Source organism: Saccostrea cucullata, unplaced genomic scaffold (genome assembly GCF_032062105.1).
Source record: "Saccostrea cucullata isolate Sc308-1 unplaced genomic scaffold, CSIRO_AGI_Scuc_v1 ctg4, whole genome shotgun sequence".
In the NCBI taxonomy this organism is placed as follows: Eukaryota; Metazoa; Mollusca; class Bivalvia; order Ostreida; family Ostreidae; genus Saccostrea; species Saccostrea cuccullata.
Window position 1 is genome coordinate 204492 of NW_026920828.1, and position 27014 is coordinate 231505.

The following is a 27014-nucleotide window of genomic DNA, read 5'->3' on the forward strand; positions in this document are numbered from 1 at the left end:
AAAGTTAAGTCAAGAAAAGAAATTTCGATTCGATTACATAAATTTTTCAAATCAACTAATTCATGATATTATTTTTGTTGTTTGAAAATGCATACAATCGAAATTTTACTATTTAATTTGATTGACGAAAACGGAAAAATAGACACTGAAAATTATGCTTGCAATGTTTCCATTTAGTTTTAATCTAGAATAAGCACGACTTATCTACTAATGTCCCGACGTGGCTAAATCCAAGATGGCAGACGCCGAACAGTCGCTTGTGAATGGTGTCACCAATTTAAGTGTTAATGACAATGATAAGGGCAAAGAGGGCGGAGATGAATTTGCAAAAGGCTGGGGATTTAGTCTCCCCGAGCTCTACAAACTTGCTGTTCGATTTTTTAAAGGTACTATATCTATACATTGACAATATCAGATTCGCTTTTGACTCTAACCCGGTTAACCCCTCTCGGGTAAAATAAATGGCAAGAAATCTGTGATTCAGGCTGTAGACAATAGTTAATCATTAAGGTGTGATTTTATTCATGGAAATCAGAAACATGCATTTACAAATGTAGGGCTTAAACTCTCTCAAACTAATACATGCAGGTCCAGTATACCACAATCTCTTGATTTAGCTATACTAAGATAGCTTGATTTAGCCTTTTCATCACCTTTTTTTCTTAAATGTGTTAATTTCTCTGCATGTATAAAAAGTCACATCTTGGTACAGTGGTGATATACACTTTTGAATTCCTCTGAAAATAATGCACAGTCTTTGACAAATCCCACGAGTCCGATGCCTGGGACCTGGTAAAGTTGGAAGTACGCTTGTGAAAACTGCACACTTACAAGCCAAAAGGGCATGTAAATATAGAGGATTATCCTTCATATTGTTTAATATGACGTACTTTCACTTTTGATTTGAATGAAGAATTCATTCATAGGATGTTTCATTTACATGAAGTAGTGATGGAACGATTGTCGGCGACAATCGATTGTCGGTCGTTAGAAGCTCTTCGATGCTACTAATCGATTATAAAATAAATGTCGCCGACATCGCTAACAAATAATAAAATTGTCATACTTTAATTTTATTACCAAATCCAAGTGCAAAGAGCATAAAAGTAGTGATGAATGTTGAAAACATGGAAGGATCCCGTGTCTTGTTGATACTTTTACCGCCATGATTAAATATGGGGTTAGACTAATACCAGGAAACGGTAATATTGCAAGTAAAGGAAAACATAATTAGTCTAGTCAATCTTTAAACGTAATTATAACCATAAATACAAGTCTAACTTCTGGATAATTACTTTTACAACTTGCAATTTTAACTAATTAAAACTAATTTTAAGAAATAAATACGTACATGTATTTAAATGAAAGGTGGGGCTGATATCAGTAAAATACCCATTGCATGGACTTTATAAAAAAAAAATAAATTCCCATTCTGTTTCAATAGTCTTATATTGTTTAAAGTAAACACAATACTATTTTCCACTTTTTAAAAAAGAAATTTCATTAACATTTTTTAATATTTTATGTAAGTAAATGATTTTTTTGTAAAAGTCTGACAGAAATCTGAATAAGTTTTAACTTTTCTATATTAATTTCATTAAAGTTCAAAATTTCGATTATAATCGATTATTAATCGATTATGCCCAGTCGATTATTACCGATAATCGATTATGATTTTTTCCCGATTCCCCATCACTAACATGAAGTACATAAAAATTAAATGACAGTAATATGTTGACGGTGGGATCATTTGTGCGAGCGCAGATATTTAATATACCCCACACAACAAGTTGCAGGAGGTATAATGTTTTTTACCCTTCCATCAGTCAGTCAGTCCATCAGTCCTGTTTTTTTTTTTTTTTTTTGTCAGCGCAACTCCTCATAAACCACTGCACAGAATTTCCTCAAACTTTGCAGATATTTAGGACACAATGTGTAGATGTGCATATTACCAGGAAATTCTGATTCCTTAATTTTTTTCTGGGAATTTCTACACTTTTCAACTTAGATTTTTGGCCATGCCTCGAATATAGAGATGAACAGTTTTTCAGTGCAATTCCTCTTAAACTGCAACACAGAATGTTGTCAAACTTTGCAGATATTTAGTACAATGTGTGAGGCCAAGCTTAAAAAATTCTTTGTTTGCAGTTGCCGACCTATAATTTTTAGACTGGGTCGGTAGGTAGGCATTCTTTTTTTTTTTTTTTGGAAAAAAAATGGATTTTTGTTAGATAAGAAATAAAAGAGGTTTTCATAGACTTACTACACATGAATAAGCTCAACTCTTGCATTAAACCACTGACTGATAAAACAGAAGTCAAAATTTGAAAAAGATACAGTTTCAATATTCTGAAAAATTGAAAAAAAAAATTAAATTACAAAATGGCTAAGAAAAAAGTTTGGGTCGGGTGTATTTTCAGTGGGTCTGTCGGCAACTGCAAACAAACTTATTTTTATTTTAGGCCTGAAGATATGCATATTACCAGGAAATTCCCATTCCTATATTACATGGAAATTCCCATTCTTTTATTTTTCCTGGCAATTTCAGCACTTGGAGTTTTGCGGGAGTCTGGGGTATGTGAGCTTGCTCACTTTTTCTTTCATATAGTTTTAAGTTAGACTGGGCTTGTCAAACAGCACGTGACATTTTGTGCATCTAGACTCTGACGTCAGATGAACTCATATGTAAGCTGCATTACTCTCACCAGAACATATCTTTAACAAGCGATGCATTTTGGGTCCAGAGTAACTGTGGAAAAATATTAATTTGGAACAATATGCAAAGTCCAGATTTTCTCTTCGTCCAGGCATTGCTTTAAGAGCTGCACCTACTACCAACACCAATATTAGTAAATATGCTTAAAATTTGTTCACCTAAAGTGAAGGAAAAAATGAAATTTTTCAACAGTTTATTCTGTTCCAATTACCAAGAAATGCTTTTGCATTGGAGTAAAACAAAGCCTACACCAGAACAATAACAGTGTGGCAATAGATCGATAAAAAATGATGAAATACATGATAAAATTCAGGGTATGTGAATATTTGTTCGGGCTACTGTAATTGGTAAGTAAACCTGCCGAAGGTGCCTTGGGCAGGTTCTGAAAAACAAGATTTGGTGAAGTTTCATTTCAACAGTTAGATTTGAATTTCAACCAACTACCCCAGTATTGTTGAATGAAATAGCTACAATACATGCCAACAGTTATTTTTTTTTATTTCAACCAATGATTGAATGAAGCAGCTGCAATGCATTTCAACAACTAGGTTTTCAAATGAACTTCCCAGCCTCCCCATTAAAAATAAAATGATAATAAAATAAATGCAATAATCTTATGAACCTTTCAATTTATTTTTTATTCAGAGATAATGAGTTAATTAAATAAGAATATTTTGAAATTTGTAGAGAAAGATGGGAAAGCTCTGAAGCTGACATACAAGGATAAACTTCGATTAGTGGCTTACACAAAGCAGGCTACCTACGGGAAGTACCGAAATGATGTCTCTCCGGAAGTCGGCTTCCTGGATGTCGTGGGGAATGATAGAAGGTAAGGAGAAATAAAGGGAAAAAACAAGAGACGGATAATTGAAATGGATAAACAACTATTGTTATACCTTTGAAAATTTGTTCCTATACAAGATAGTGAGATGTTGGACTGGTCGATGAGATGTTGGACCGTTTACGTCACAGAATGGGCGGAGCGTAATCTCATTTTTATTCGTTGGTGTTCAACACTGACAGATCTGAGGTTACATCAAGAAAGACAGTACAAAAACATGTGTCAAAAAAATAAAATGAAAGGTATAACAAAACATTTATTGACTATGTTCTTGGGCAAAATGTGTTTTTTGTTGACCCTTGAACCAAAGTGTCCACCTTCGGCTTAACGGCCTCAGGCAGACAGTTTGGTTCTTGGGTCCTACAAAACATGTTGCCCTCAAACTCAGTCAATAAATGTATAATGTTAACCAAACTTAGGCTTTGACACAAGGAATCAAGATTCAATAAAGAGAGATTTTCTCTTTCCATGTGGAGATGATTTAATTTTTACATTTTTAATCCATTGCCAGTTTTAAAACTACTTGTACTTTGAAATTTTAAGTTCATTTTGTCTTTCATTTTCCAATTTATTCAAATGGGATTGCTCATATCAGCATCATTTCTTCTCCATGTAACTGTAATTTTTTGTAATGATTTCTCAAATGAAAATAAGGATAAGTTAATTGAGCCATTAAGTACCAAAAAGGGAAGTCAAATTTTTTACAAAGACATTTTTGGATAGTAATCTATTATGTATAGACAGTATAGGTCATTACAACTAGTTCAAGAACAACCATAAAACAAAAATCTTCATCCAGACATCATTATACTTGTGTGGTTTAGTCCTTGTTATATTTTTAAGGAAACAATGTAGTCAAATATCTCTACAAACATTTCGTTATAAGAATAAAGTGATTATAAGTTCATCTTGTTTTAAGTATATAGGCTATAGAATGAAAAACCAAGTCCCCAATGGTGTTTTGAGTTCTTTGTTTCCTTCCAAAAATCTTGATTAATCTCTGTAATTAGTATCATATGTTTATCAGTCTGAAATTTGAATGTCAACATAACAAATGTACTCCTTATCCCTATGTACATGTCTGTAAAAACAGACATCTGTACACACATCTGTGAATGTTTACAATATATATTGTAAGATGGATTGGTGACAACTTTTTTTATGTCCATTAGTTTAAGTACCAATCCCAGTGAATGGTAAGTACAGCATCATTTACAGACATTGTATCCATGGTTACCATTTCCCAAACTCTATATTGTAACTGGTCTGTCGCTGCTTATCAAGTTTTTTATAAATGTAGTGTAGTGCAAGTTTTACTGTTAATTACCAGGGTATTACAGTGTCTCTCCAGATGATGATGAAAAGCACAAAAATTATTTAAAATAAATGAGAACACATTAAATAAGAATTCCTTTAATTTATTTCCATATGGGTGCAGTATTAGACATCTAATTGGTTTAATTACATTAAGCTGGCTCTGCTTCCTCTCTTCTCATTCTGTGGTGCACCAAACACAAAATTTCATGTACCTCATTAGTATAGTGCATTGAGAATATATCTTGAATATTATTAAAGCACAGCATTGCCTGGATTTTTTTTTAAGGTCTTCCGTTTCCAACGGAAGACCTTCTACTGATTCTGATGGTAAAGATTATTATTCTTTTTTTTTCTTCTACTTCCTAGACCGCAACTTTGAGGCTTCATATCTCACTCATTTCTCAACGGATTTGGCTCAAATTTTCAGGGGTTATAGACGTTTATAAACTCTACCAGAATGCTGACTAAAATTTCAAAAATTCACTTCCGGTTTTGAGTTATTTTCCTTTAAACGAAAATTTATAGGCTTTCGTTTCCGGATAAAGGCTCAGAGACCACAAAGGCTGAAGCAGAATTTTTACTGATTTTAGGTAACAGAAGGATTGAAGTTGTGCACATCGGTTTTTGTTTTTCGATTTCTGTATTAACAATGGCGCTATATAGGGGTCAAAAATTAGAACGCCGAAAAGAACGAAAATTTACACATATTTTCCTTTTTATCTTGAAAACTAAAAATATTTTGTTAAGACATAATGAACAATAGTTGTGCATAATTGCAAGGGCTTTCATTTAATAATATTCAAAAGGGGCTGGCCCCTATAATTAGGGCTCTATGGAACTTGAAAGTTTTTGCTTTATAACTCAAAAACGGTAAATATTTCGATCTAGATCTTACGAACAAAATTGTTCGTTTACACCTTTTTGATCTGATGAAAATGCTGTTTTGTTCGATTATGCCGGGAATAGTGGTAAGCAGGCAAAGTAAACAGGTAGCGTTTTTCCGATTACATTCACCTTGTTTGTTTACAATTATATAACACGCCTCCCTCGATAGCGCGGGGCAAAGTCGGTCACCGGGAATCAATCGGTGGGTAATCCAGCGACCCACAGTTATACACAAATAAAAACACAGAATGGTTAAATTCATTTCTTTACTATATAAAATTGTATCTTAATACTATCTCTGTCCTATGAAAATATTATTTTGTTTGAGTCTAACGTATTATAGGAAAGAAAGCTAGACAGTTCTCATCTTGCTATTGAAGGAAAACTCTGTAGTCTTTATGCGCAGAATTGAAGTAAACTTGCCGTAAGTAATAAATATTTTACAATGCTGTATCATATCTCTTTTATTTAATTAGGTTCTAAACGTGTTCTTTGGTTCCCGTTCAGAGTATTCAATGGCATCATTTTCCTTTTATTAATCAAGATCTTTCCAAGAGAAAGAGTTTTAGAAAAAAGCACGAGTATCTTTTCTTCGTTAAAATATGAACACAAACAATATGAACGAAAACCATACACGCCCGGGTCTCATAAAAAGAACTTTCAAAGAGTCCAATAATACAAAATTATTTACCGCGCGATTCTCACATTCACCTGGAACCCAGATTTTTAGCGTGTGTACCATTGCGTAATCTTACGATTACACGTGTCCAAGAAAATCTAAAGCGACACACCGCGGCGAACCATTGACCCCGTAGTCATAGACAAAATAATTGGTGTATTAAAACTATTTGACAATTAATGGAAAATTATTATTGTCGGATATTTGAGATTAATATGTTGGCTTATCTTTGTTTTAAATTTGATTGCGATACATGTTTATCTAAAACAGCTATCTAAGCTTTGTGTTTGTTTACAATTACGCGACCAATCATTCCTTCCATCGCTTGTTGACATTAATTTACACAGCGTGGTCGAATGTTAAATCTAATTTTACAAACTTACGGAAAACATTATTTTCTGTAAGTAAATCGAATCTTTCAAAAATATTTTAAAATATCTTAGGTTAGACTTTAGAACAAAACGCTGGGGTATTTATTTTATATGTACATAAATCAATCTTCCAATTTTTATAGTTCGTTAGTTCAATGTGTAATTTTACTTTTCATTTTGACGATTCATAGCTTAAGGACTGGTGATCTGCGGTTACTTAACTTCAATCAATATTGATTTAAATGCACAAGCTTAATTTGTGCTTTTAACACACAAATAAATCTGTTTTCAACACAAATTTTCCCAAACACATTTTATTTTCTTCACAGATTTTTACCATGGCTATTTCAGTTTTAAACTTTTATAGAAAATCTTCCGAATCATAAGGATCTAATTAAAAAAAATACTCAATGAAATGGACTAAACATCGATAAGTATCTCCGCACCTGTAAACTTCATAAGTGACTTCTGTGCTTGCACAATGCCCATTTTTATTACAGGTTGAATAGTCAAGTTGAAAAAATTATTCAAGATTTTAAAGCAATAAATTTAATTTGTGTATAATTTATTCAAAATCTGTAAATGATTAGTATAGTGTGCTAACATTTTAATTTTGTTCCGTGATTTTAAAAATATCAGTAGCAGGTTATACAATGAACATGTAAGTAGTAATAAACCCGCCTCGTATGTACGGAATCGAAAATTTAAGAACTTATATAACAATCTGCAGCTACATGTACTGAATATCAGAAATTTATCATGTAATTACACACTTTTATTTCCTAATTTAAACTGTTAAAATCATAACCGGCACCATAGTTAAACATTAATTGTCTTATAATCGGCACTTAGGGCCTTTGAGCAGGGAGGGATCTTTTTTGTGCCAGCACCTAAAGCGACACAGGACCTTGTTCTATACGGTCTCATCGGAAGAACAGGTCCCCACATCCCACAGTGGGATTCGAAACCACGACGTAAGGAGCTGATCCTTACCTGGCGACTATAGAGCAGTCTCTCTAATCACTGCGCTATGCGGGCAACCTTGGGGGATATAAAATGAAAACAATGAAGAAAACGGTCAGTTAAAAAAAAAGAATGGGTCGTTTTGAAATATTATTCTTACGAACTTCAGGGCAAGTATGAGAAACCATATTTATGAAAGCTTCCTGATGTAAAAAAGATTACTTTTTTTTCAAATCATGACTAGAGTTTTCCCTTGCAAAGTGATTGTGTATTTTGGGGGGTAGTGTGGATGGGACGGGAATGAAACGGTCTGTTTAACTGTCCATATGTCTGTCTGTCCCTGAAAGTTTTTCCCAGAAGGCCAGGCTATAACATAAGAAACCAGAAGCTTGTACTCGATACAAAGATTTCAAATGATCCTAGGATGTGTCATTGTATTTATTCAAGGCAATATTACGGGAAATTCAAGATCACTGGAGAAAGAATCAATGTTTTGTTGCATTCATTTATATGTAATCGAGAATATCTGTAAGCTCATGCTTGATACAGAGATTGCTTGTGATAAAAAGGTTTTTTTTTTACGATTTTGACTCAGAAAATAGTATTTTTTCATTCTGACTATATTTGTTTAAGTTCATACTTGATACAAATTGCTTATAGTCCGCCGGTTTTCAGATGACTTAAAATAAGGTCATTTTAACAAATTCAGGGCCAATGACAGAAAAGTTGTAAAACACCTGTCAGAGTTATGAATTTCTAAAAGTTGTTTCAGATTGAGGGTTTGTCTTGACAAAGAGCCAAGGTTATTCTGTTAAAAACAAGGTCACTAACAGAAGAAATCTGTTCTTCTCCAGGCTATGAACTAGTAAGTGAAAATCATTGGAGGCTCTTACTTGAAACATAGATTACTTATGATTGGAGGTTGTGTCATGTCACCCTGATCAAAGGTCTTTCTGGCAAATCAAGGTCACTGAGAGAGAAAAAATGTTTAAGCATAACTTTGTAATTAAGATTCAGTGGAGGCTCATGATGAGAAGAAAAGGTTGTTTACATAAGAAAGTGCAGTGACCTTGACCCAAGGTCGGTACTTCCTGTCCACAGCTCCAACGGAAGACCTACTCGTTGCTTTGCAACGAGCTCGGCTCTAGTTCAAATACTGCTTGTTTTACTCTGCTGTTTATTTCAAAGGAACACATTAAATCCTATATCATTTCTCTACTATTAATAAAGAAGAACATTTTGTGTGTTGACTTGTGAAAGTACAGATACTTCGGAAGCCTGCTGGCATGTTGACATTCTCTGATGGATGTAACATCATTTTAACATAGATTAACCCCATTGATTGAGTAGCTAAGACCTTATGGTTGTGATGTCTAGCATGGTCTATTGATATATGATCTAGAGTTCACACCGTTCCTCAGGTGAACTCCTTGTTTACAGAACGTGATGTTGTACAAGGATTGTTGTACATTTGTTATGTTGTCAATACACCCTCCATTTTGTTTACAATAGTTAGAAATCTAGTTAACAAACTTCCTACTCATGTCATCTTTTTAATATTTAGGTCACATTGTTTTTCATTAGAAAAAGACCTTTAAAGAAATTATAAAGGACAATGTTTATTTCACTCAAAACGATCCTCTTTTTCCTGCTACTACAGATACACTGATCATGATAGTCATAAAATTTTTATTGCTACATTTGTCATTGAATAATCCATAGAGATTGAACTAAATGTAATATCATGTTACTACTGTATGTGATTAAAATGATTTTTAAGAATGTCTGCTTTTTTAACAGGCAAGCCTGGCAGGCCCTTGGGGACATGTCCCAGACTACAGCTATGGCTGAGTTTGTGAAGCAGTTAGACTCTCTGTGTCCACTCTTCAGACCTTTCACAGAGGCTCACAGCGCTGAAAAACAGGAACAGCAAAGAAAAAAGTAAATCACTGAATTCAACAACTTGTATCTTCAGTACTTTATTGAAAAGTTTAGGGGAAAAAATCCATTGTAAATATCACAATTGTACAATCGCAAATATAATTTTAGAAATTCATTAATTGGTAGCTATTTATACCTTTTGATACAAAATGAAGCTTGTTTGATTGCGACTTGTCTTTTAAAAATAGCAACTGAAATGAGGGTTAAATATTTATTTCATCCATTCACCAAGTGGTCTAGTTTACCTTCATTTTACATGACTGGTCCACTTTTTTTCTAGTCTGGGTTTGTCAGAGGAACCTTAGTGTCAAACCCTGCACACTTTAATTTGTAATTTTTAATGGAGATGAAAACATTTTAACCAAATTAATTAGTCAAATATATACAAATAAGAAGTTTATTGAGACCTTGCTTGTGTTTTCCCCTGTAGACAGGAAGAGGAGGATCGCTTACGTCGGGAGGCCGAGGAGAAAGAGAGACGACGAAGGGAGGAGGAAGCTCAGAAACAACTGGAGCTACAGAAACAAAAGCAGCTGGAGCAAGAGTAAGTCAAGGGGATCAGTGATCTCAGTGTTGTAGAGGAGCTAGAGTAAGTCAAGGGGAGGGGATCAGTGAACTCAAGGTTATAGAGAGAAGCAAGAGTAAGTCAAGGGGAGGGGATCAGTGAACTCAAGGTTATAGAGAGAAGCAAGAGTAAGTCAAGGGGAGGGGATCAGTAATCTCAAGGTTATACAGGAGCAAGAGTAAGTCAAGGGGAGGGGATCAGTGAACTCAAGGTTATAGAGAAGCAAGAGTAAGTCAAGGGGAGGATATCAGTGATCTCAAGGTTATACAGGAGCAAGAGTAAGTCAAGGGGAGGGGATCAGTGATCTCAATGTTATAGAGAAGCAAGAGTATGTCAGGGGGAGGGGATCAGTGATCTCAAGGTTATAGAGGAGCTAGAGTAAGTCAGGGGGAGGGGAATAGTGATCTCAAGGTTATAGAGAAGCAAGAGTAAGTCAAGGGGAGGGGATCAGTGAACTCAAGGTTATAAAGGAGCAAGAGTAAGTCAAGGGGAGGGGATCAGTGATCTCAAGGTTATAAAGGAGCAAGAGTAAGTCAAGGGGAGGGGATCAGTGATCTCAAGGTTATAGAGAAGCAAGAGTAAGTCAAGGGGAGGGGATCAGTGAACTCAAGGTTATAAAGGAGCAAGAGTAAGTCAAGGGGAGGGGATCAGTGATCTCAAGGTTATAGAGGAGCTAGAGTAAGTCAAGGGGAGGGGATCAGTGATCTCAAGGTTATAGAGAAGCTAGAGTAAGTCAAGGGGAGGGGATCAGTGATCTCAAGGTTATAAAGGAGCAAGAGTAAGTCAAGGGGAGGGGATCAGTGAACTCAAGGTTATAGAGAAGCAAGAGTAAGTCAAGGGGAGGGGATCAGTGAACTCAAGGTTATAAAGGAGCAAGAGTAAGTCAAGGGGAGGGGATCAGTGATCTCAAGGTTATAGAGAAGCAAGAGTAAGTCAAGGGGAGGGGATCAGTGAACTCAAGGTTATAAAGGAGCAAGAGTAAGTCAAGGGGAGGGGATCAGTGATCTCAAGGTTATAAAGTAGCAAGAGTAAGTCAAGGGGAGGGGATCAGTGATATCAAGGTTATAGAGACGCAAGAGTAAGTCAAGGGGAGGGGATCAGTGAACTCAAGGTTATAAAGGAGCAAGAGTAAGTCAAGGGGAGGGGATCAGTGATCTCAAGGTTATAGAGAAGCAAGAGTAAGTCAAGGGGAGGGGATCAGTGAACTCAAGGTTATAAAGGAGCAAGAGTAAGTCAAGGGGAGGGGATCAGTGATCTCAAGGTTATAGAGGAAAGAGTAAGTCAAGGGGAGGGGAATAGTGATCTCAATGTTATAGAGAACAAGAGTATGTCAGGGGGAGGGGATCAGTGATCTCAAGGTTATAGAGAAGCAAGAGTAAGTCAAGGGGAGGGGATCAGTGAACTCAAGGTTATAAAGGAGCAAGAGTAAGTCAAGGGGAGGGGATCAGTGATCTCAAGGTTATAGAGAAGCAAGAGTAAGTCAAGGGGAGGGGATCAGTGAACTCAAGGTTATAAAGGAGCAAGAGTAAGTCAAGGGGAGGGGATCAGTGATCTCAAGGTTATAGAGGAGCTAGAGTAAGTCAAGGGGAGGGGAATAGTGATCTCAATGTTATAGAGAAGCAAGAGTATGTCAGGGGGAGGGGATCAGTGATCTCAAGGTTATAGAGAAGCAAGAGTAAGTCAAGGGGAGGGGATCAGTGATCTCAAGGTTATAGAGAAGCAAGAGTAAGTCAAGGGGAGGGGATCAGTGATCTCAAGGTTATAGAGGAGCTAGAGTAAGTCAAGGGGAGGGGATCAGTGATCTCAAGGTTATAGAGAAGCAAGAGTAAGACAAGGGGAGGGGATCAGTGATCTCAAGGTTATAGAGGAGCTAGAGTAAGTCAAGGGGAGGGGATCAGTGATCTCAAGGTTATAGAGAAGCAAGAGTAAGTCAAGGGGAGGGGATCAGTGAACTCAAGGTTATAGAGAAGCAAGAGTAAGTCAAGGGGAGGGGATCAGTGATCTCAAGGTTATAGAGGAGCTAGAGTAAGTCAAGGGGAGGGGATCAGTGATCTCAAGGTTATAGAGGAGCAAGAGTAAGTCAAGGGGAGGGGATCAGTGATCTCAAGGTTATAGAGAAGCTAGAGTAAGTCAAGGGGAGGGGATCAGTGATCTCAAGGTTATAAAGGAGCAAGAGTAAGTCAAGGGGAGGGGATCAGTGAACTCAAGGTTATAGAGAAGCAAGAGTAAGTCAAGGGGAGGGGATCAGTGATCTCAAGGTTATAGAGGAGCTAGAGTAAGTCAAGGGGAGGGGATCAGTGATCTCAAGGTTATAGAGAAGCAAGAGTAAGTCAAGGGGAGGGGATCAGTGATCTCAAGGTTATAAAGGAGCAAGAGTAAAATCCCTGTCAGGTTTCCAAACATGACTCCTCTATAATATGGGGGTTTATAGGCAAAAATGGGATTTTTTGGTGATGGTTGGCAGTTCATCACCAGTTGTATTTCCTGATCTAATCTCTTTTTCCATAGGTCAATGAACTTCATCGGTCCAAGTTATAATCCTTTCTATTGTCGATTTTTTCAAATAAAGCAGTCATTGAATATTTCCTCAACCAGCTTTTGGTCATTGTCCAAACATCAGCAGACAGTTTGTAAAGTCTGTCATCAGCCTGAAAAAATAACATTATTTTACCTCGAAAGTTGACTCTGCATTTTTTTCCCCTTTCTGTACAAATAAACATGTTTTTTTTTCACTTCAGAATGCAAATAAGAGCAGCATTGAATCAACAGACAGCTGTCCAGTTTGCCCAATATGCCCAGCAGCAGTACCCCAACAACAAACAACAAGTAAGTATACCAGTACCCCAACAACAAACAACAAGTAAGTACAACAGTATCCCAACAACAAACAAGTAAGTATAACAGTACCACAACAACAAACAATAAGTAAGTACAACAGCAGTACTCCAACAACAAACAACAAGTAAGTATAACAGTACCCCAACAACAAACAACAAGTAAGTATAGCAGTATCCCAACAACAAACAACAAGTAAGTATAACAGTACCCCAACAACAAACAACAAGTAAGTACAACAGTACCCCAACAACAAACAACAAGTAAGTACAACAGTACCACAAGAACAAACAACAAGTAAGTATTTATAACAGTACCCCAACAACAAACAACAAGTAAGTATAACAGAACCCCAACAACAAACATCAAGTAAGTACAACAGTGTCCCAACAACAAATTAATACAACAATACCCCAACAACCAACAACAAGTACAAAAAACTGTACAACAGTGTCTCAACAACAAAAAACAAGTTAGTACAAAAGCAATACACAAACAACAAACAACAAGTTAGTACAAAAAGAGTACCCCAATAACAAACAACAAGTTAGTACAACAACAATACACAAACAACAAGTAAGTATAACAACAGTGCCCCAACAACAAACAACAAGTAAGTATAACAACAGTGCCCCAACAACAAACAACAAGTAAGTATAACAGTACCCCAACAACAAACAACAAGTAAGTACAACAGCAATACACAAACAATAAGTATAACAACAGTGCCCCAACAACAAACAACAAAATAAAACAACAGCAATATACAAACAACAAGTTAGTACAACAACAATACACAAACAACAAGTAAGTACAACAACAGTGCCCCAACAACAAGTTAGTACCACAGCATGTCCCCCAACAACAAATAAAGCACAATTATACAATAGTACCACAACAAATAATAAATAAGTACAAAGCAGTACCCCCAACAACAAACAACAAGTATGACACCAGTACCCCTTACAACAAATAACAAGCACAAGTAATTTCAACACCATTACCTCAACAACAAATAAGTACTACAGTAGTATCCCAAAAATAAACAACAGATAAGTACTACAGTAGTATCCCAAAAATAAACAACAAATAAGTACTACAGCTGTATCCCAAAAATAAACAACTGTACATCAGCGCCCCAAAAAATAACAGCAAATAAGTACTACAGCAGTAACTCAACATCAAACAATAAATGAGTTTAACAAGAGTACCCCAACACCAAATAAGTAAAATGGCAGTTCCTGTACAACAAACAACAAATACAACAGCAGTACCTTAACAACTAACTACAAACAACAAATAAAGTACAACAACAGTATCCCCAACAAATAACGACAAGTAACTACAACAGAAGTACCTCAACAACTAGCTACAAATAACAAATAACAAATACAACTGTACAACAGTATCCCCAACAAATAAAGACAAGTAAGTACAACAGAAGTACCTAAACAACTAGCTACAAATAACAAATACAACTGTACAACAGTATCCCCAACAAATAAAGACAAGTAAGTACAACAAAGGTACCTCAACAACTAGCTACAAACAACAAATAACAAATACAACTGTACAACAGTATCCCCAACAAATAAAAACAAGTAAGTACAACAGCAGAAGTACCTAAACAACTAGCTACAAACAACAAATAACAAATACAACTGTACAACAGTATCCCCAACAAATAAAGACAAGTAAGTACAACAGAAGTACCTAAACAACTAGCTACAAATAACAAATAACAAATACAACTGTACAACAGTATCCCCAACAAATAAAGACAAGTAAGTACAACAGAAGTACCTAAACAACTAGCTACAAATAACAAATAACAAATACAACTGTACAACAGTATCCCCAACAAATAAAAACAAGTAAGTACAACAGAAGTACCTAAACAACTAGCTACAAACAACAAATAACAAATACAACTGTACAACAGTATCCCCAACAAATAAAGACAAGTAAGTACAACAGAAGTACCTAAACAACTAGCTACAAATAACAAATACAACTGTACAACAGTATCCTCAACAAATAATGACAAGTACAACAACAATACCCGAACAACAATCTGAATACTGTTTACAGTATAACCAAGTTTATATGCTTTACTTTGCCAGTGATTGGGAAGGCCAAAATGGTCAATGAGATAAAAAATTATACTGTCCACACCTTTGATGGGCCATTTTGAAAATAAATGGGCCATCAATATAATCTGAAGGGACATTTTAAAAAATAACAAAGTGACAAACAAATATGAAATACGAGAGAAAACACGTTTTTAATTTACCAAATCTGATTTTTAACGCATGTAATGCAGCAAATTTAAAGGAACTTGCTTAGAATACAACTAACCCGTATTCTGTGTTAAAATTACGATAATTTTGGAAAGGGAACAGCCCTAAAATACAAATGAATGAACTATTGTACCTAATGTAAGTGCTTCGTTTAACCGGAAGTACTTTTTGACGAGGTTCAACCAATGAGATTTGTTGTTTTAAATTGACTGTATTTAAAACGAAAGTAAAACAAGAAAGAAAGTCATACGCAAAATATTTCCAAATAACATCGCTAAAAATTGAATGCGCACCTTGGCGCCATGATTGATTGATTTAATGCGCCATTTTTCACTTCAATGCGACTATGGCGCGTGGCGCAAGCCCTTCCCAATCACTGCTTTGCAGATAGACTAATATCTCACATTATCTTGATAAAAAATTATACCTCCACACCTTGGATTTACTACCTGGTAAAAATGGGCTTATAATCCATTGATTTATAGGTGATATTAATTAATTTACCAATTGCAACATATTTCTTGGGTGATAATTAGCAGCCTAGTTACTAATTACATAACCTAATCCCATACCCCTAATCTGGCCATTAATTGATTGTTCCTAGTTAAATCTTTGCTTCTCTAGATCTCAGTATCTGTAAACAAGACTTGTTTGAAGGAAGATGCAGTACCTTCATAAATATATATACTAGATTGTTCAATAACCTGATACACCCTTGAACAGGTGAAATAAATAATTGATGAATAGCCTGCCTTTTGTGTCCCATGACACCTGTAATTTATGGATACTGGTGTATATTTCTGTAGACGGTTCTTCGTTTTTATACATTGATTGATTGATTTATTTGTCCCTGGTCTGTGGTCAAACTTTCTTGAAATAAACTATTAAGCTTTTGTGTGATGTTCCAATTGGTTTTGTCTTACTCGAGAAATGTCAACATTGCATTTTACCTTGCTTTCATATATGTTTTGTTTAACTAGGTCCTGTGAAATTGAAGTAATCTTCACTTTGTGATATTTTATTTACAACTTACCAACAAAATGAAGGACTTTAATGTCAATGTAAATGTTTAAATATTGAATGATGGATTTTTTAAAGAAATTTTTTTTGGGGGGGGAGGGGGGTTAAAAAAGTTGCATGTCAGAAAAAATACACAATTTTCCCTATCAAAATGCAATGTGATAAAATAATTGCTTTCTGAGATTTAAACTTGTTTATTTTCTAATTTATCTTTTGTCCATGCCTGAAAATTCCAATTATGGACAGAACTATTGGCTCTAATTATGGAAAATTAAAACTCAATTTAGACACTAACGGACATTGTATTATTTAATACCTCAATAATAAGATAAAAAAACTAGTGGTAAAACTACTTTTTAAAAAAAGTGAGACATACTAAATTAGTGATATACAAAATATGAGAAAAAAAAATTGACTTTTTTTCAGTTCAAGAATTTGCCTCCCCTTAAGTTGAGAAGAATTTAGTATGAAGTGAAGAAGTGAAAGGGGGAGGGGGTGGATGTGTAAAAACCAAAACCATTTAAACTAAAAGATTGCAGCATCCTGTTTACCGTGGATGTCTCAGAGAATTAACCTACAGGACAGTCTAGTCATGTGTTTACTGTTTTATTAAATAGTCTAATAGTGATCCTGCTGCTACAGTCATTTACAAGAAATGATTTTATGGGTTAATCTGCATTAAGAGATGTAAGCAGCTGAATTAAGTCAGAGCTTGGTGTCTTGTTTTTTTTAGGTCACCTGAGTAAACTCAGGTGACCTATTGCTATCCGTTTTCGTCCGTCGTCGTCCGTCGTGTGTCGTGTGTTGTGTGTCGTGTGTCGTGTGTCGTGTGTTAACTTTTCACATTTTCGACTTCTTCTCAAGAACCACTGGGCCAATTTCAACCAAATTTGGTAAAAAGTATCCTTGGGTGAAGGGGATTCAAGTTTGTTGAATTTCATGAAGGGCCACGCCCTCATTCAAGGGGAGATAATTGGGAATTAATGAAAATTTGGTGGCATGTTTTAAAAATCTTCTTCTCAAGAACCACTGTGCCAGGAAAGATGAAACTTATGGGGTAACATCCTCAGGTAGTGTAGATTCAAAATTGTTGAAATTCATGACCCCTGGGGTAGGGCGGGGCCAAAATGGCCGACCAAAGTTTTATAGAAATATATTGGAAAATTCTTTAAAAATCTTCTTCTCAAGAACCACTGTGCCAGGAAAGATGAAACATATAGGGAAGCATCCTCAGGTAGTGAAAATTCAAGTTTGTTGAAAATCATGACCCCCGGGGGTAGGGCGGGGCCAAAATGGCCGACCAAAGTTTTACAAAATAGAAATATATAGGAAAATTCTTTAAAAATTTTCTTCTCAAGAATGACAGAGCCATAATTCATCAAATTTATATGGAAGCATCCTTAGGTAGTGAAGATTCAAGATTGTTCAAATCATGACCCCCGGGGGTAGGGCGGGGCCAAAATGGCTGACCAAAGTTTTACATAGAAATATATTGGAAAATTCTTTAAAAATCTTCTTCTCAAGAATGACAGAACCATAATTCATCAAATTTATATGGAAGCATCCTCAGGTAGTGAAGATTCAAGTTTCTTGTGTGTGTGTGTGGGGGGGGGGCGGGGCTATTGATTATATAGTGAAAAATGACCTTGAAAATCTTCTTCAAGCTGTTACATAAAGAAATATATAGGAAAATTCTTTAAAAAATCTTCTTCTCAAGAATGACAAAGCCATAATTCATCAAATTTATATGGAAGTATCCTAAGGTAGTTAAGATTCAGAGTTTTTTCAATTTTATGACCCCCGGGGGTGGGGCGGGGCCAAAATGGCCGTCCAAAGTTTTACATAGAAATTTATAGGAAAATTCTTTAAAAATCTTCTTCTCAAGAATGACAAAGCCATTATTCATCATATTTATATGGAAGCATCTTCAGGTAGTGTAAATTCAAATTTTTTCATTGCCCCCGGGGGTGGGGCGGGGTAAAATGGCCGACCAAAGTTTTACATAGAAATAAATGGGAAAATTCTTTAAAAATCTTCTTCTCAAGAATGACAAAGCCATTATTCATCATATTTATATGGAAGCATCTTCAGGTAGTGTAGATATCAAATTTTTTGAAATCATGACCCTTTGTATTTATAAAACATTTATTTACTTTTTGATAGGCGGGGCCTTTTAAAAATGTGCAACCGTCACCAAAGTTTTACATAGAAATATATGATTAGGGAAAATTCTTATGGGTAAGAATAGCAAATCCATGATTGATCGTGGGATTACTTTTGGATTTTAACTTTTCAATAATAAACCAATTTCTACTTTTTCTAAGCTACAGTACTCAGGTGAGCGATGTGGCCCATGGGCCTCTTGTTTTATCTTCCCGTTGTCTCCGGTTTCCTGTGCCGTATTACAGTAGAGGACCAGGTATTGATTTGCTGGCTCTGTACTCGTGCGTTGGTTATTGATTCCTCCTCTTTTTAACTGTATTGACTTTTTTCCACCGTTACTGTAATGTTGTAATTTCCACATTGTGAGTGAGGGAGACTGTTATCTTCAGTTCTTTGTTATAACTTCTGGAAACAGGAAATGATGATGTAAGTACACGTTTTTTAAGTGTACGAGATGCAGGTGGATGGAATTTCATTACAATATCATCAGATGGGAATGCTCCAGACTGTATAACACTGTCCGAGCATTACAGATTCACTTGATCAGACAAGTGTTTGGTTTGACTTATCCAGTATAATTATCAAATCCCAGGATAGGGAAGTTAAATGTTCACTAGGCTGTATATCTGGGCTCTTAATAGTCTGTGTTTAATCTGTAAACGTGCTACACTGTTAGTCGTGTGACAGGAAAACATTCTCACAGGTCAGGCAGATTTTTATATTTTGTTGGAAGTTGATTTTGTGATTTGAGGATAATCTTTATTGTGATCATGCTAGTCAGTTTTAAATATTTCAGTGCAGTATGTTGTAGTTACATTTTTTTTCTGACTTCCGTCTGAGATGAGATATAAGTTGACTGACAAGTTTGTATTTCCTGTTGAATGAACATCGGTTTTTTATGCATTCTGTTTACATACTTTAACACTGTAGCACTGTGTACTTACTTCTTTGTGAAGCAATCTGATTTCAGATGCTACATAATGTAGAAAAAAAACTAATATAACATTGTCAGATAAAGTCCATGCAGGTCACTCTATGGTTCAATATTTCAATACTTTGACAGGGAGAATTAGTATTAATGCAAAGCCTGTTCTGTATTGATTGGCCACAGAATGTTTCTAGTGAATGAAAGTTGCAATACAGAGACATTCAAAATTAGATCATTGATAATGTACAGTTGTATTTATTTCTTTTTTATTGAAGAGAAAAAAAAAATCTTACTCTTTCTGTTTACATAACAGCAACATGTATAGTGTTATGAACTATTGATTAACTGAAATTTTGCATGGGCAGAAAGTCTCAAGGAGGAATTTAATGTCTATACGGATCTAAATACAGTACATTTATCTTATTAACAGCAAGACGAGTTGATCCGACAGCTGCAAGAGCAACACTACCAGCAGTACATGCAACAAGTGTATCAACAGCAGCTTCTACATCAGCAACAGCAGTACCAACAGATGCATCAACAAGCCAGCAACACAGCACCAGCACCAACACAACCCACACCTGCCAGTCAACAGATGGCCCCGCCCCCTACCCAACAGCCAGCCAGTCAGCAGAGCGAGGCTCCTCCCCAGACAAACGTTAACTCTAATGTCACGCCTAATGGCCCAGTGGAAGGGACAACAGAGAAAAAGCCAGAGGGAGAAGGTACTGCATAACTTGATAAATATCACTGATACAATAGTAGTCTTATCAAGTATACTACATAAACACTCTTCATCTTTAAGTATAAACTCAACTGGGCCAAAAGCCCAAGGCTTAAAAGAGATTTTATGATCAGAGTTTGCTTTTTTGTTTGTTAAGTTTTCTGGATTTTATTTCTTAGAGCCAAATTTCAAGCAAACTAAGTCCAATACTTTTTTACTAAAGGGAATTTAAAATGTTTGTGCCCATACCAAGGGAACATAATTAATGGTTAAAAATAGGCTATAGCAACCAGTCATGAACTAGGTTAGGACCACAGCAACCAATCATGATCTAGGTTAGGACCACAGCAACCAATCATGATTTAGGTTAGGACCACAGCAACCAATCATGATCTAGGTTAGGATCACGGCAACCAATCTTAATCTAGGTTAGGATCATACCAACCAATCTTGATCTAGATTAGGACCACAGCAACCAATCATGATCTAGGTTAGGACCATAGCAACCAATCATGATCTAGGTTAGGACCATAGCAACCAATCATGATCTAGGTTAGGTCATGATCTAGATTAGGACCACAGCAACTGATCTTAATCTAGGATAGGACCTTAGCAACCAATCATGATCTAGGTTAGGACCATAGCAACCAATCATGATTTAGTTTAGGACCACAGCAACCAATCATGATCTTGATTAGGACCATAGCAACCAATCATGATTCAGTTTAGGACCATAGCAACATGATCTAGGTTAGAACCACAGCAACCAATCATGATTTTGTTTAGGACCATAGCCCATAGCAACCAATCTTGATCTAGATTAGGACTACAGCAACCAATCTGAATAATATTGATTAATAATCATTTTAAAAGAAAAATCTGGGCTTTTAAAATCTTGAAGACCAGTATTGATTTTTAGCTCCCAATGAATAAGTACTGTTGAGCTTGTGTCATACCTTTGGCATAAGCCTCAGTGAACAAGTCAAATTCTTTTGAGCAGGTACAAGATCCAAGTACAAGAGTGTTCTGCTGATGATTAATGAATCTGGAAATGCATAGAAATATATAGTGATGCTTTATTTAAGACTCTACAAGTATTCTTTATTTAAGTTATTATATGAGAGGCCTGTTTTAAATAATGATTTTAAAGATGACTTTATTGTACATACCTTTGGTTTGAGACTTTGCCTTATTTATAGATAACATTCCTGAAGGTGAGCTTCATATCAAATTTGTGATAATCTCAGTTTTAATTTAATGTTTCAATACATTCAGTTTATCAAGAATTTCTAATGAAAATCTGAGATTTAACAGATTACAGTAAAACACGGTTATAGCAAACATGCTTATAATGAAGTGATTTTCATTCCCCTTGACTTTAAAATATTTTGTAAGTGTGTGTAATAGATAATGAATTATGCTTATAGCAAAGTGAAATCGTCCGTCCCTAGCCTTCGATATAAGCATGTTTTACTGTACATTTCCAATAGAGAGACTGTAAGGTATGATTGGGAACTTTTCAGGCCATGTTCCGCCCCCTGCTTTGTTAATGCCCGCCTCTGTCTGGACTCGTAAGGACATCCAATCATTCAAAGACAGTGTCAAACACTGTCAAGAAAATGTTATTAAGATTGGGTCCCTAGCAACGGCGACTGTGAGTGCCCTTCAGAATTTTATTGGTGTATCACTGCATGGTTTCCTGGGCCCGCAAGTCTTCAGAATAATACAAGTACTATGCTCTGGATGTATTGTATAAATATGTTCTTTTTATAATCTCTCAGTCTATAATAGTCTTAAATGATTATTGAAAAGTCGGACCTTTTTCAAAATGTGTTACCTCTAAATATAACTTATAAATTTTTCTTGTACATTGTGGTCTAACGTTATCTGAAGACTTGCTGGTTTTTCGAGATGCAGAGCATGGTGCAAGTCTCTGGAACTTCCCATCAGGCTTTGCAGGCACGTAGAAGAAACCTTTGGCTTTTTTTGTTGGTCTGCTACGTTTCTCACTGATTTTGTAGATGAAATGCCTCCCCTTGCTGCTGCCTCAATGTGGACTCGTAAAGACATTAAAGAATTTAAAGAATCACTTCAAAAAGATAAGGATTCAGTAATAAAGATAGGGTCTGGAGAGACCGTTACTGTAAGTAGGCAAACCTGGCAACTCTAACCTGCAATTAGCCTAACCCGCACTTAATATGGTGGCTTTCTGCTAATAATCTAGAAATATGGCTGCTTTTGTAATCACTGAATTGATTTTTTTTATTAATTAATTGTGAAAAAATTAAATAAGAAAACACTTCTAACATCTTCATTGTGTGTCATTATCTAAAGGGGATTTCTTAGCCTATAACATAATGTACAGTTTATATGTCCGCTAAGAGTGTATGATTTGTTGTTATGTGATTTATACAGCACCAAGAGCTGGTCAGAGCTGATCCTTGAAGTCTAAGACATATTAATTTAATTACCTTAATTTTACTTTTGACTGTGACTTAGAACCAAGATAGGTTTTTAAATTAGATTAACAGTAGCTTCTTAGCTTCTTTAGCTTCTTAATCTATCTAACTGGATGCATTTCATATACAAATAATTGTTGTAACTTTCACACTTTTTTATTTTCATCTTTTTCATAACTCTACCTGCTACCCTCATCATCCCTTTAAAATTAGAATAAGCAGAATAGATATTGCTTTAATTCAATTTAATTAGAAGACTGGGCATTTGATCTCCTACCTCCTTTGTAGCTTCAGATTCCTCTTTCCGTTTGTGTAAATACTATCATCTCCAGCACCACCTACACTGTAGTTTAGAATTTCTCACTTCAGAATGATTGTGAACTTAATCTATAAAAAAAACAAAGCTTGAATGAATAAACAAACATCTTTATTATATCACAATTTTACAATTTCTGTATGTCTTTATTATCATTCAATGTTTAACCAAAGCTGACTTGTATGTAGTCCTTTATGATTTGGGGGAACATTAAAGATTCATATGCTTTAATCCATTCTAGGTAGTCAGCTTTCCATTTTTGAATGAATTTTGCTGTTTATAAATCCTGTATATAATTTATGTTACTTTTTTTACCTGTATCAGGTGAGAGTGCCCACACATGAGGACGGCACCTGCCTGTTCTGGGAGTTCGCCACGGACTACTACGACATCGGGTTCGGTGTTTACTTTGAGTGGACCGTGTCCCCCAGTACTACTGTCAGTGTGACAGTCAGTGAGTCAAGCGATGAGGAGGAATTCGATGAAGAACAAGGTTTGTATTTTATCTAATTTTGTTTTTTAAGGGGATTAAATTATGCCCCTTTAGTCAAAGATTCGGGGTAGTTTTTGCTCAGTCTGTCTGTCAGCAAAAACTTCAATCTTACCCATAACTTTTAAGTGGTGTGTGACTATGGCTTTTATGTATCACATCTGAAATTCCCTGTGACAAGATCTTTCTCAGGGTACCCAGAGTTTTTGAATAAAAAAAAAATTTACTGGTCAAGTGGATTAGTGATTTAGTGAAATTCACTTGTCCACACAAATATTCACTGGTTCATCAGCATGCATATTCAAAAAACTGAAAATTATTTTAATTCCAGTTGGGACTTAAAAAATTAATAGGGTCAAACATCCCCGAACAGAATTAACCATGTGTGATGTTTACAGTGGCTACCCAAAGTGGCTGTCTACCGCAGAAAACGAAGTTCTAAATGTTGGGGGGAGATGTTTATTGTTACAATAATGGTTATTACTCTTCATATTTAAGGTAAATGATAATAAAGTTGACATATGTTGTATCCTAAATAAAGCTACAGTTAACTTTTTTTGTACAAATTGAATCAGCTGATAGAAAAAACACAGATATTGAAGAAAAAAATCACCCAGGAATGATTTGAATGGGTCTGATTTTCTTTTATGGAATTTATTAGGCCATGGCGCCTCCATTTTATGAAAAACTAGCTGTCATAAAAGCCCTTGAGTTTATTCTATCATACACACAGATTCAATCCTTTTGACAAACTCACAAAAAAAACTTAACATTCACAGGTTAAGAGGTTAAAATTCTGGAAGGGTCATTTTTTTTATCGGTCCCTTGGACCAATTACATGAAGAAAATTACCAGTCTTTTGAAATATTTACCAGTTTTGCCGGTGGGACCAGTGGATTTCAAAAACTCTGGGTACCACCAAATCTTACCTCTTGACCTTGGAGTTTGACCCACTGTTACCAAAAAATTCCCAACTTTAAATCTGGCCATAACTTTGGTTATGTTTATATAACATTATATTATACAAGTACTATTTTTGCTTGTAGACACAAAGAATGATGTGGAGCAAGGTGCTAAGAAAGACGACCGTCCACCAACTGACGAGATTATTCCGGTTTATCGCCGCGACTGCCACGAGGAGGTGTATTGTGGAAGCCACGCTTACCCAGGCCAGGGCGTGTATCTATTGAAATTTGACAATTCCTACTCCCTGTGGAGATCAAAGACACTGTATTACCGTGTGTATTATAGCAGATAAATATTGTTCTGGGAACTCTTATGTGTACTGGCGTGTTGCCAAATGTGATACCTTAAGCTTTTATGATAGAGTACATTGTGAGAGTGGCCTCGGACTGTCCTCAGTTTCATGGAGAGCTGATTCGGGTCAGCAGTGGTTCTATGGCTTTATAAGGTTATAGGCTATATGTTATAGCTCTGTGGCTTTTTTTTCGTATAAGGTTTATCTTTTTTGTTTTAGCGATGCCTAAATAATATCCTGTTAAACTCAGAATTGATTTTATTCTTGCCTGTTGTAAATTAATGGTTCTAGTCTCGGATATGCCGGGGATATTCTGTTTTCAATAAAAAAAGAAAATGGTATTTCTAAATATTGGACTATATGAAATTTATGAAAAACTATACTTAAACAATTTGGGTCATAAAGTATTCTGCCATTTAATAGTAATTTAATTTAATTAATGTTTTTTCTGTATTCTTTTCATAAAAAATTCTGTTAGCATTTTTTTTTAATTTGCTTAACATGTGCTATCAAATCATTGTTGTTTATTATGAAATACTTGTTGAATTTCAATTCATCATAGATTAAGATCAAATCTTAAGCAGTTATCTCTTATTATGTGGATCTTTGGCATGATGCACATAGGTCTTTGGTTAAAATATTAATATATAAATAACCATTTATATAAGGTCAAATGGAAGATAGGGGTTTTCAGGACAATATGTTACACAGAGTTAGGCATTTTATAGCTGATGGGGGATTATTAGACATAAAATGTTATCAGTTTCATTTTATCAAGACAATATCTTGAGTTTTTTGTAGAGATAGATATAACAAAGTTATTTATTACCTATTAAGGGGCAAAAGGTTGACTTATGTTTGACCTGAATTATGACATCTTTGATCCAGATCAAATTCCTGAAAAGGTCACAATCTCATTGCTGTAGTAGATGACCAAGAATGTTTATCCTTCCAAAAGATCATTGTGAACAGGGGGAAAAGTATTTGAGTTTTTCTGGTCAAAAATTCAGAAATGTTTTGAAGGAATATTTTTCTTGTCAACATATGATCAATACCAAGGGAATCTTAGATTTTTTACTCTTAATATTATTTGATACTTGGTAAACTAATCAATTTTATTCAACATTTTAATAAAAAGGAATATATGGTTGAAAAGGGAAATAACCCAATTTTCTTTTTTCAACTTGAAAAATATAAAGCTGATTTCTCTATCTTAATGTGATTTATAGTGTTGTCCAAGAATTTTTTTAAACTGCCTCTCTATTTACATATCACATTGTTGTTGATAAAATTAATGTAATTGTTCTTTAATATTATCTCATGTTAAAGTATTAAAGGCCTATTAAGCTGTAAAAAGATTGTATTTCTGAAAATTATGAAATGTAAATTTTTCTATAGTAATATTTGATTGTCTAGATACTTTTTATTAACCAAAAAATGTGTATATGCATGTTTAGGATTTAATACATTTGTGATAATTTTTGGCAAGTATTTAATGAAAAATGATGATGAAATACTATTTCCCCTTATAAGAAACAGCATTGATTTTTCATACATGTATGTAAAGTATGTCATAAATTTGAGTCCTTATAATTAAGAAAATTAAAAAGAAAATTTTTCATCGGAAAGATGCGGATAGGAGCAATTTTGTTTCCCTACATATATACCATTCTGCAGTCATACACACATTATTCACCAATCAATCTTGGAGTAAATGTATATCCATATTGTATATTGCATGAAACACATTTACAAATGTGGCACATTTACTGTGGAATCTCTTTTAAAGTTGTTTGGAGATAATATTAATAACACTGTAGTCAGTTATTTACTGGTGGGTAAGTGTTGTTCTTTGGATATGAAGTTTTGTTCTTGTTAAGAAGCAGGTTTATCTCCCTTGAGTTTTTTTTAACTGCACTGTACTTTCTAGTTATTTATAACACACAACTTTCTCTGGTCACATTTCTACCTTTTGTTTGTTTGTTTTTTTTCTAAATATTTTCAATTTTTCCTTGTATACCTACCTATACATGACTTTGTTTTAAATAAGATTGACTATATTGTCCGTATGCCTATCAGTGCAGTATTTTTGTACACTGGCCAACAGTGTTGTGACATGTGTGATTGTAAATCCAATGTTATATATTGTAAATTGTAGTTAATATATTAATGATATGTTGGTCATTACAAGTGAATAATATAAAAATAAATGATTCAAAATTCTAAGTGAGTCATCTTCTGTA

At 35.0% G+C, this 27014-nt stretch overlaps 1 protein-coding gene across 3 annotated transcripts; it reads left to right on the top strand.

Moving 5' to 3' along the window:
• Positions 1-229: 229 nt before the first annotated feature.
• On the top strand, positions 230-26997 carry LOC134258395 (Golgi resident protein GCP60-like). Of its 3 annotated transcripts, none has more exons than XM_062740927.1 (10): positions 230-386; positions 3404-3545; positions 4730-4753; positions 9573-9713; positions 10144-10257; positions 13017-13104; positions 19955-20249; positions 21772-21902; positions 23348-23516; positions 24560-26997. In XM_062740927.1, the coding sequence occupies exons 1-10, from the start codon at positions 236-238 to the stop codon at positions 24769-24771; spliced, it is 1467 nt and encodes a 488-aa protein (XP_062596911.1). In that variant the 5' UTR covers positions 230-235; the 3' UTR covers positions 24772-26997. The 3 variants fall into 3 exon arrangements, with proteins under 3 accessions (XP_062596911.1, XP_062596912.1, XP_062596914.1); XM_062740928.1 differs by lacking the exon at positions 21772-21902 and adding an exon at positions 22270-22391; XM_062740930.1 differs by lacking the exon at positions 4730-4753.
• The last annotated feature ends 17 nt before the right edge of the window (positions 26998-27014 follow it).

What these genes read in the sequence shown, in the direction of transcription:
- LOC134258395 (XM_062740927.1), top strand. Translation starts at nt 236, where the DNA reads ATGGCAGACGCCGAACAGTCGCTTGTGAATGGTGTCACCAATTTAAGT. An exon ending in AGTACCAATCCCAGTGAATG is followed by an intron (nt 4,754 to 9,572) that starts GTAAGTACAGCA and finishes CTTTTTTAACAG; the next exon opens with GCAAGCCTGGCAGGCCCTTG. An exon ending in GGTCCCTAGCAACGGCGACT is followed by an intron (nt 21,903 to 23,347) that starts GTGAGTGCCCTT and finishes TACCTGTATCAG; the next exon opens with GTGAGAGTGCCCACACATGA.